Source organism: Patella vulgata, chromosome 1, assembly GCF_932274485.2.
Source record: "Patella vulgata chromosome 1, xgPatVulg1.2, whole genome shotgun sequence".
Lineage (NCBI taxonomy): Eukaryota > Metazoa > Mollusca > Gastropoda > Patellidae > Patella > Patella vulgata.
The window spans coordinates 7867009-7879048 of NC_065879.2; the positions used below are offsets into that span (position 1 = coordinate 7867009).

At 36.3% G+C, this 12040-nt stretch overlaps 1 protein-coding gene across 1 annotated transcript in view; it reads left to right on the forward strand.

The window, feature by feature from the left end:
- LOC126808457 (coiled-coil domain-containing protein 180) overlaps window positions 1–12040 on the forward strand; it is a 73394-nt gene that overhangs the window by 14373 nt on the left and 46981 nt on the right. Inside the window, exons 13-15 of the mRNA XM_050533169.2 lie at window positions 603–725; window positions 2131–2304; window positions 10721–10836. Of these exons, the coding sequence (XP_050389126.1) occupies window positions 603–725; window positions 2131–2304; window positions 10721–10836 (413 nt within the window). The remainder of the gene's footprint in view (window positions 1–602; window positions 726–2130; window positions 2305–10720; window positions 10837–12040) is intronic.

The following is a 12040-nucleotide window of genomic DNA, read 5'->3' on the forward strand; positions in this document are numbered from 1 at the left end:
CCGGCATGTACATTTTAGTTCAGAGGCCTGTGCCCTATTGCTGCCCGGCTTATAATATATGAGGTGGACTAGCGTAAACATTCTTTTGTGTGTTGCAATTTGTTGATTTTAACCAGAAATTTCTGTAAATCAGATGGCATATTTTTTTTATTTAGCTTTATAAACAGTATAGTGTAATTAACTTTGATATTTTGATTTTCATGCAATACTATAGACAAACAGTTATTATAGTACTCAGGATGACATTTTCACAATTAATCACACATTGACTGGCAAAATTGTGGGGGTTGGAGGGTTGAATGGTTAGCATGTGCACGCTGTATCATAAAGTCTGTCATTGAATCAACTGGCGTGGTTTCGATTCCCCGGTTGTACGTGAGAAGGAGCCTGTCCAACCTCATGGGTTTTCTCCGGGTCCTCAGGTTTCCTCCCACTGCTAAAGACCCCTACCAGCAAGCGAATTATATTAGTCCCGAAATGACCTAGTTTGTGTCGAGTGGACATTAAACCCCATTTCTCTCTCTCACTGACAAAATTGCAGATGCGATTCCAGGAATGTAACTTTACCATTATCGAGATGTGACTGTTTTATTTTATTACAGGAGAGAGTAATCATGGAAGGTGTATGTACATCAAGTCAAGCTCAAGATGTTATAGATAAAGATATGCTACCACTAATAGGTAACCAACAAAAATCATTTGAAGAAAATCTGGAAGTTATGGAAGTAAGTTTACGTTTTTCTGTGCTAAGCAGAATTGGGTCGTCTGTGTGTGGGATCAATATGATTAAAACACAGATCCTATTTCGTTTCGTTTTTTATTGTTCAAAATTTCAAGTTCATTTTGGGCTTGTTTAAAGTATATAACGGTCTAATTGATAATTTCTATAACATCTGAAGCCTATAAAAAGATTTGCAATAGGCAGATTTAGCTTTTAGCTAATATATCTTTAAAAATAATATGTGTTTATTAGAACTAACATGCAATTTACCGGACAATTAAATAATTGTTGGGCTCAATTGAAACCCATCTCTCTGGCCAGATACAGCTCTAAACAAGCCCTGATTGAACTATCTTGCAATATTATTTAAAGGGAGATAATACCTCCATTCTCTATTAATATATAAGCAAAAGATAATGTGGATGGTCGATTGTCAGTCCGCAACGTTCCAAATTGACAGAATTGCAATCGTGTGACGAGGAATTCAGTCCTGTCATAGTTCTGTCAGTTCTGACAACTGATGTGGTGTGAGTAGAATCATGACGTAATTAAACACAACGAATATGTTTCAGCTGTTATGGGTGTTCGAGATATTTTCTAATGCAGTCAGCACATGCGTTCTAGCCCCAAATTCCTATTTTCCCTCGATTGTCACTATTTTTGGGTTTGACAGAATTTAATTCCAGAATGTTCAATCGAGCATTCCCATAAACTCTGAATTGTCTGTTGCTATTACCAGAAGATGACAACTCCAATTCTCTATTACATATTATGAGCAGGAGTTGATAACTTCAATTCTTTATTACATATTATAGGGGAGTGGATGGCCGATTGGTTAGCGCGTACGCATTGTATCGTAAGGCCTCTGTCATTGAGTCAACTGGCATGGTTTCGATTCCCCAGGTGTACGTGACAAGGAGTAGGTTTGCCTGTCCAAGCTTGTGGGTTTTCTCCAGGTCCTCCGGTTTCCTACCACTGCCCATACGCGAATTATTGAAATAAAATTGAACCATGTGTTAGTCCCAAAATGACCTAATTTGTGTCGAGTGGACATATTATAAGCAGAAGAAATTTATTCTATGTTACCAAAAACCAATTGAAGTCTATTTCAACAGTTCTTACAAAAAGGAGATATTTGTTTTAACTGACAAGGACAGCTGTCTTGTCGTTCAGATGGTACAAAAAAAAAAAAGGTCCCGTGTACACATTGGCGTGCATGTAAAAGATCCCTTGACAGTTGGAATTCGATATAAGAGTAGGCCGTAGTGCCGCTGTCCTTGCAAAATTTCCCTCATAGCACACTGTATGGCGTATGCCCGTCTTCATTAGCTCAGTTTGTAGCAGAACAGTAGGAAGTTAAACCCCATTTCATTTCATTTTGTTTTACTATTTTAATTTTTTTTTTTCAGAATGCTTTAGAGACTCATGGCTTAACAATGTCAACCGATATTAAATCTTTGTTTAAATTTGCTCAAGGTGCCACTCATGTGTGGGATATCCATGAGATAGGCCTGGCGAAACAGGAGAGAGCCCTACAAGAAAAACTAGAACATTGTCGACATGATCACGATTATAAAAATCAGGTGGGTATCTTGAAAATACATTTCCATTTTTAGACCTAAAAAAGTCACGATTTTTATCCCCGATTTAATTTCAAATATTAAATAATACTATTTGAGAAAATTTTATCCATGAAAAATTAGATATTGTCTAAAAAATGAAAATGATTTTCATTGTTCCTAGAAGTATAGTTTTGACTTGGATATCAGTTATTCTCAAGGGGGAGTGGCTACAAACAGCGCGAAAACCTTGGTTAATTATATACAGCAGAACAATTCCAGAAGTATAGCTTGGACTCGGATATCAATTATTCTCGAGGGGAGTGGCTACAAACAGAGTGAAAAGCCCTGTTAATTATGTACAGCAGAACAATTTCAGAAGTATAGTTTAATAATAATAATAACTAGATCTGCTAAGCAGATATTAAAGCTTTCATATTCACAGTCACTGTCACATGTCATAGAAATAATATGAACAGAAAAAAAAAATCATTATAATGAGTAAAAATTTGGTGAAGTTAATTCGATTTTTCACTGGTAAATAATTAAATAGACAAGTGGCATAACTTGACCCGCATCCCATCAGCTATCCTGAAAAATGCTGGAAAAATTAAACAAGTAAATTGTGTTTAGTACTGGGTTAATTAAGACAGGCATATGCCTTTGCTATACAGGATGACATGAGGGAAATTTAGCTTGGGAGGTGTAGGCCTGCAGCCAAAATTTCTAGCTAGCTTAGAAACACAACTCCGCTACACGGTCTTCCATAAAAGAAAAACTATACATTTTTGGAAAGCTTATGATGCCAGGAAGACAAAATCTGGGAGTTCCAAGCAAAATGTTTGCAATTTATTGATTTAGGGCCAGATGAAATTCGTCAAAATTGTCAAATAAATGCTATTTGTGTACTAACAATTCTGAAGTTGACATAAAATTAAATAGTTGGTAAAACACCTCATGCCTTCATCCTTGGCAATGAACAGTTTATTGGACAGATTTTGATGTAAATAAAAATGCTCAAAACACAAATGTCATGGGTGAATAAAGAATTGTGGAAATCCATTAACGGTAAAAAAGAATTATCTCCCTTTCTGTCAAATGCCTGTAATTGATAGACTATCAGGTCTTGTATGAATCATAAGACCAGGTGTGGGCAAACAAGCCCAATAATTATTTTGTTTGTTGGATCTCAAGGGCCTGTTAGGGTTGGTTGTTGGATGTTTGCTCAGAAATTATCGCTTGTATGGAACATGCTAGAGTCGATTTGTAGCATATTCTAGCCAGGGGATATGTTTGACAGTAGTTGAGTGATATGCTTTTGAAATAATGGAGATCAGTAGCACTTTATAAGCATTGAACCACATGATTTTTTTCCACTAAGATAAACATTCTAAACCCACATACATGTTCCCTTTCAATTAGCCACTACAGTATTTTTACAACTGTACATGTAGCTGTGAACTACTATTTCGGATATGATTAATGGTCAAATTACAAACATACATGTAGATATAAGTTAAAAAAAATAATTGTGTATCTGGGCTGGAATGAAGGGAAAGGTTAGAAAACAGGATGAACAGTTGTGAAATTATTTATTAAAGTGAAACAATCATTGAAAATCTAGCTATCACATATTAAAAATAGAAGAGTGTTGGATTCCGAGAACGTTCAAAATAAATTCAAAACCCACCCCCAACAATCAAAGGTTTTTTGCTTAAAAAATTGCCGTATTTTATCGAATTTTTATTGTTCTTGATATCTGAGGATTTTCTCAATTTAATATGTGATAAATATCATCGCGGCGCAGCCAACCGCTAGAAATTCCAGAGATTTGGACCACCGGAAGGATGCCTCAGCAGTCAAAAAAGGTCAAAATAGGCGATTTCGGTTTCTAGTGTTGATACATCGTTACGGTCATTTTAAAAAATTGTCTTTTAAGGATAATGTGTATAGTACCAATACCTATCACATAAGGAAGAGGCGATAAAATCTCTTTGCATTTGCAATTTCAAAATTAATTAAAACCAATATTAAATTCCGAAAATCGTTTTTTTGCTAAAACTCTTTTTTTTTTAATCGGATCAAAATGGGAGTAAGGCACAGAGTCCGGGGTGGTAATGGGCGTATTGTGTCCAAATTTCATGGTTTTCGGACAATCGGTGCCGGTGTCACGGCGAAATTCCACTTTTTTCCCCTCATAGAAGCCGTAAATTGACTTGAAGCCAGGGTCCTTGAAGTTGTACAGCTGCACCCGGTGACCGATATTTATTTAACGGGGAATAAGTGATAATTCATATTATAGCAGTAAATAATTAAAATATTTCATAGGGATTATAATAATATGTATATCTTGTCTGGGTACAGGGTTAAAACCAATATTAAATTCCGAAAATCGTTTTTTTGCTAAAACTCTTTTTTTTTTAATGGGATCGAAATGGGGGTAAGGCACAGAGTCCGGGGTGGTAATGGGCGTATTGTGTCCAAATTTCATTGTTTTCGGACAATCGGTGCCGGTGTCACGGCGAAATTCCACTTTTTTCCCCTCATGAAGGCGTAAAACGACGAAAGGCAGGTGACAAGAACAAACGACTTGAACGAATGCAGGTATCACCTTGAAATTTTCAGGGTACCTAGGTACCAACGTGAAAAGTTGCTCGCCGAAATTTAGTACTCATGGTACCTTTGGTTCTAGCGTAGCGCATGCGCGAAGTCAAATCCAGCTAAACTCGAAAACAACCTTGTCGGCACGGAAAACATCAAAGGAGAAATTCGAATTTTTGAAATATTCAAATACCAAACGTTCGACCATGGTCACGACCAATTGTATATGTTTTCAAGCCCATAAATGTGGATTTTTCACTAATTGTCATTTTCAATTCAAAATGGCGTCCATCATTTGCCGGAAATCAAAATTGTGTTATCTACCGTTTTTCGGCTTTCCTTCAAGGATTCGGAAAATATAATTGCCTTGTCTGTAAGTAAAATATCAAAAAAGCCTTATGTAATTTTCACATTTCAAGATGGTGGCATTTCCGGTTTGAGCTACAAACTCAATTTTTTGTGTACGAATCAGTAGTGTCGTAGCTAGTAAAGAAAAAAAAATCAAGGCAATCTGACCTATATTTCGTCGATTTTTTTGAAAACATTGATCCTTAATTTCATCAAGGGGAGATATTTTTGAAGTCGCATTGATAAGATCTACTTACATTCTAAATTTCATGAAAATCGTGCAACTATTAAAAAAGTTTTCAAGTTGATCTCAACTTCCGGTTCAAAATCACAGCGACGAATTTTCGAAATTCGAAATTGCAGATTTTAAGTAAATGTTTCAAGGCACCCCTCAAAAAAAGAATTAGTAAAATAGGTCAAATAGTTACAAAGTTACAGTAATGTAGGTCAAATGAATTTGTTCGTAAAATTCGGTGATTTCGGATTCGAAAAACGATTTGAAAATATATTTAATCAACATTCGCACCCCATTTTTTTTGGGGGGGGGGGGTAGGTCAAAGTTTCAGATTGATCCTATGGTTAGATTCTGAGAAATCCGATTTGTAGAAATGACACAAAAAAAAAAAATAATAATAGGAACAAGTGGTATCAGATGCCTCAGAGAGAATATTCAAATGCTCCTTGTGATACGTTTGTAACACAATTATAACCTAATGTATTACACGGGAGTGGAGTGGGTGGGTCGGGGGGCTTTTCGATTGGCAGGGGACTATTAAAATGGGTAAGCAGAGATAAGCAATTTGATGAAACTTTGTGTATAGTTTCATTACATTAGTACCTTGACCATATTACCTTGACCAAGTTCGACAATGAGCATTCTCTTAGTCAGGATAAGCAAAGCAACTTGATTGGCCGGGACTTTGAATTGGTTGATGCTTTGGGGTATGATAACTTTGGTTATAATGAAGTACTGGAACATAACAACCCAGCTTTTAATTGAGCTAGAATGTTTAAACTTGGTGTAGATGTTCATCAGGTCTTGACTGAACATTTTGAGCTACAGCTTGGCAATTTCATTGGTCGATGCTTTGGGACAAGATAACCTTGATTTCTATCTGACAGAGAGTGATGAAATTTACAGTATAGTTTGATTGCTTGATACTTTTGAAAAAAATATGAAAGTGCGATTAATTAATGTGTCATCTTTTACTTTGGGGTTTTGGCGGGAGACATCAGCCATACTGTTTGCTTGTTTAATATCCCCTATACAATATACGCTCGACCTCATTACCCGAACTGGGGTAGAAAAGTGGGATCTTTGACAATGAGGCAATGAACTTGTACATTCTTTTGCAGCTGCACAAGAGGGAACATCAACGCCGGATTAACCATGGTGGTGGGGAGGGGGGCTGATACCGACCGTGAAGCCCCGCAAGGGGGTCGGGTCAGGGGGTTCTCCCGCTAAGAAATTTTAATTGGAGGCCGAAAACGTGATTTCATGGCATTTCAGGCACTTGTGTCGGAGCCATTTAGAAATACCTCCCCCAGAAAAATAAAATTCTGCCACAAAATTAGCCACAATCCATGCGGGTGCTGTGAAATTTCTAGAGGAGGGAGCTGGAACCCATGAGCCCATTAAATTCGCCACTGTAAATGAGCAGAGCTACATCAAACCTAATTTTGAGTCCCTCAGTGATAAATAACTTGATTCAAAATCGTATTATAGCCCCGTAACGTTACGACAAAGTCTAACACTGTAAGTACCAAATAGTCATACGAGATATGTGCATCTCATCAAATTCAGCTTATACCATACCCACAATAATGTTACGGAGTCAGTGAGTTCAAGTTAGACAATACGCTGACCTTCCACTGACCATGCTTATAATATAAAATCTGTCAATGACAGCTGATTCATTGTTTAGTTTTTTATATGATATATTTAATATCAATAATATATGTATATGCATGCTTTATTTTACTTTACACGACCTCTAAAAATGCCCCAAATCGTAAAAATACGACTTTTTGGATTTCGATCTCCTTTTTTCGGCTACCCCGGACATTTTCAAAAAATGATACAATGATTTCACACAACAGGCCAGCTATTAGCCTCTCGATTGACAAGAGTTTCATCGCCCTCCATTCATTATAACCAATGTGATCGTGCCCTAAAGAATCAACAAATCAGCTTGCTTATCTCTGCTTACCCTAGGCAAAAAATGCTCATCTTTGAACTCAATCATGACATTGACCTAGTGAACGCCTACACCAAGTTTGAACATTCTAGCTTAATTAGAAGGAGAGTTCTTGTGTTCCAAAGTCCCGGCCCTTCAAATTTCTTCTATTTTTCATTTTCAATTCAAAATGGTGACCATCACGTGACCGAAATCAAAATTCTGATCCGATAGATTTTTAGGCATTCCTTCCAGGATTCCGAAAATATGACGCCCGAGTCTGTAAGTAAAATAGCAAAAAAGCCTTTTTGATTTTTCACGTTTAAAGATGGTGGCACTTCCGGTTCGATCGACAAACTCCATATTTTGTGTACGAATCAGTAATTACTTGTCTAGTATCAAATTTTTTTTTTAGGTCATTCTGACCTATATTTCGACGATTTTTTTGAAAACTTTGATCCTTAATTTCACCAAGGGGAGATAATTTAGAAAATTTCCAAGGACATCATTGAAGTCGCATTGGCAAGATCTACTAACATTCTAAATTTCACGAAAATCGCACAACTATTAAAGAAGTTGTCAAATTGGTAATAACTTCCGGTTCGAAATGACAGCAACGAATTTTCGAAATGCCAAAATCCGAAATTGCAGATTTGAAGTAAATGTTTCAAGATACTCAAAGAAAAAAGAATTAGTAAAATAGGTCAAATAGTCACAAAGTTACAGCATTGTAGGTCAAATGCATTCCTTCGTAAAATTCGGTGATTTCGGATTCGTAAAACGTTTTGAAAATATATTTAATCAACAGCCACCACCCATTTTTGGGGGGATAGGTAAAAGTTTCAGAACGATCCTATGGTTAGATTCTGAGAAATCCGATTTGTGGACAAAACACAAAAAAAAAATAACAATAATAATCTTAACAGAAACAATAAGCTTTCATATGTAATATGAAAGCTTAATAATAATCGTTTTCTATAGCGCTGAACATTCAGTCAGTCTGACTGCTCTGTGGGGCTTTACAATGTAGATATGATTATAAAAAACATACATGTATATACAAATAAACAAAAGAATACAAGGGAATAGTCAAGTTACAATATATAAGTGGAAAGTGAAGCATTTAAATTATATTTCAAATGTTCGGGTAAAATATAGCCAAGTTTGGACTATTTTGGACTCCCAGAGGCAATTTGTTCCATTCTTTTGGTGCTGGGTATGCAAAAGCTCTCTCACCAAATTTTGAACTGGACATACAAGTTGTTTTTTTATGAGATGAACGTAAGGAGCGAGAAGTTACATATTGTTTAATCAAATCGGATAAATAGGATGGTGCCAAAGGATTGTTTAAACAGTTGAAAGTTATTGTGTTAATGGACTCGGATATCAGTTATTCTCAGGGGGAGTGGCTACAAACAGAGCAAAAAGCCCTGTTAATTATATACAGCAGTACATGTACATTGTTCCCACAAAACACACATTTTTATGGTATGTTATAGATATTCAACATGTTACCATGGTAACTAGGTAAATAATAGAACAAAGATGTCTAGTTGTAGGTACATGTAGAGTTTACTCAGAGTGGTTTGATTAAATCATTTACTATGTTTGTTAGTAAACTCGACAAACTCAACAGACAAACTTATTAAACTTACTAATGACTAAATCAACTTATTATAAAACTAGGTGTTTGCTGTACCACTTTTACATACTCCAGTGTTTATTTCTTCTGGTCAACAAATAACTTTAAAGAAACAGTCTTAGTGTATAATAAAAAGAAAAATGTCTGAACTGACAATCTATTTGCATTGTGATTAGTCACTTAACATCAGTGTTTTTCACAAGCAGTGGTTTTAGAGATGCCTTTCAGTGTACAAACTGGGTGATTTGGTGATATATTTGGACTAAAAACATATTCAAACTAATTAATCTTATCAAAAATTTCCTCCAAATTCCTCTCAAAACATTGTATTCACAAGGAAATACCCCCAAGATATAAATAATCTATTTTTAGAAGCCATGTTTGTCAGGTAACTTGATTGAGGGAGGGCCTATTTTCAGAATGTATTTGTCATTACTTATTGTCCATTTACCATAGGGGGGTTGGATGACTGAATGGTTACCGTGCGCCCGTGTATCATAAAGTCTGTCATTTAGTCGACTGGTGTGGTTTCGAATCCCTGGTTGTACGTGACAAGGAGTAGGGTCGCTTGTCTAACCCCGTGGGTTTTCTCCGGGTCCTCTGGTTTCCTCCCACTGCTAAAGACCCCTACGCGCAAGCGGATTATGTAAATGAAATTAAACCATATGTTGGTCCCGGAGTGGCCTGGTTTGTGTCGAGTGGATGTTAGACCCCATTTCTCTCTCTCTCTCCATTTACCATACATATTGAAGCCTAACTAAATTCTTGGATTATCTTCTGCCAACTTCTTTTTGGGTGGTTAAATTGCAGAGTCTGTTGTAGGTTTAAAGGTCACCGGAAAAGGTTCATAATTTTTTTAAATAATGCAAGTAATTATGTCAACATATCCTTTCCATAAGTATAAGACGAACCCGATTGTCAATATTACCTGCAACAGGTAAATTTCAACATTAGTAATTTCCGCCATTCTCCATGGGTAGTCGTAACTTTCCGTAAAAAAACATCTGTGACGTCATTTTAATCTTTCTGCTCATATTCTAGTCTATATTTCTATGTGCAGAAGGACTAAAATGACGTCACAGATTGCTTATTGACGGAAAGTTATGACTACTCACGGAGAACGGCGGAAATTACATATGTTGAAATTTACATGTTGCGGGTATTGACATTCGGGTTTGGGTTATACTTATGAAAAGGATAAAATGTGGACATAATTAATTGCATTATTTTAAAAAAAATTGATGCTTTTCCGGTGACCTTTAAACCCCTTTATTTTTCCCAAACCACCTAACCATTCGATCAAGAAATAACAACTGCTCCCTAAGTTAAGCTGGCAGACAATAAGCCGTCGGGCTGACAGCTAGTGATGTAAAGATTGTAACCAGGTCCTAGTTCCTATAAAAATCCTCAGAATCCAGTTTCGTATTTATCTTGAAGTTAGATTAAAATTATTGAATCATCTAACAGAAAACTGAATAGTAGTTTTTCCAGAATTTCTGTTTATTGGAAAGTTGATTTAATTCACAATAAAACTTTGATAGAACCTATCTAGCTGAAACATCCATACAATCCCTGGGCTATAGGGTCTGTAATACTGTATGTGTTCTATCTATATTATGAAATTCAATAATGTTTTCATGTTGACTAAAACATTACATCCGTTTGTTTCCAGGATACAGAGGCCATGTTGGATAATATCATGGATAAGATGCGACAGGAATCTACAGAACAAGGTTTAGCATCAAGTTTAGTTAAAGCTCTAGAGATGCTGGAAAGAATACGCCTATCGTAAGTTGATCTTTCTTGTAAGTTATTTCATCCAGGGATCTCAACCAGTCCTTTCTTTGAGGGGGAGTTGGGTGGCTGAATGGTTAACGCATGCGTGTTGAATCATAAGGTCTATCAATGAGTCAACTGGCGTGGTTTTGATTCCCCAATTGTGCGTGATAAGAAATACGGTCGCCTGTCCAACCTTGTGGGTTTTCTCCGGGTCCACCACTTCCCTCCCACTTCAAGCGAATTATTGAAATAAAACTGAACCATATGTTAGTCCCGAAATTACCTAGTTTGTGTCGAGTTGATGTTAAACCCTATTTCTCTCTCTCTTTCCCTTTCTTTGAGGCATAACAGTCAGGCTTTCCCTCGTAGTCCTTGTCATCCATTTTGGAACAAAAGTTAACACAACTTATATAACCTCCTCACATCATTAAATATAGAAGTTTATGAAACTGCAAGAGAGGGTTTCAAAATGTTCTAAAATGCATGCTCATTGTCATCGTTGTCATCTATTTTGGAACAAAAGTTTACAAACTTATATAAGGTCATCACATCTTTAGATATAGAAGTTTATGAAACTTTAAAAATGGCTTCAAAATAGTCTGAAATACATCCCCATACATATTTATAAGCTTACTTAAAAATTGGGTGTTTTAATTAGTTCAAATCAATGAAACACTGTGCAGAATTTGAGATTATACTAACACTTCACTATTCATCAAACTTTTCTTAAAAATTACAATATGATCCAGTGTGTGTGCTGATTTTAAAAAGCTGCATTGCTTAATCTGTTCTTATGAACCTCCTGGGTTTTTTCTGGGTCCTTTGGTTTCCTCTCACTGCTAAAGACCCCTACACGCAACCCAATTATTGAAATAAAATTTAGCCATATGTTTGTCCCGAAATGGCTTAGTTTGTGTCAAGTGGACGTAAATCCCACCCCTCCCTCCCTCTCTCTCTCTCTCTCTCTCTCTGTAGTTTAGGCCACAAGTTCTGTCAAAGAGTCAAATGGTGTGGTTTCGATTTCCTGCCATCTATCTAACCTGGTGAGTTCCGATTCCTTCGGTTTACCCCCACTGTTAAATAACTGTACACGCAAGCGAATTTATGAAATAAAATTCAACCATATATTAATTTCAAAATAACCTAGTTTATGTCAAGTGGACGTTAAACCCCATTTCTCTCTCTCTCTCTCTCTCCTCTCTCGCAGAAAATG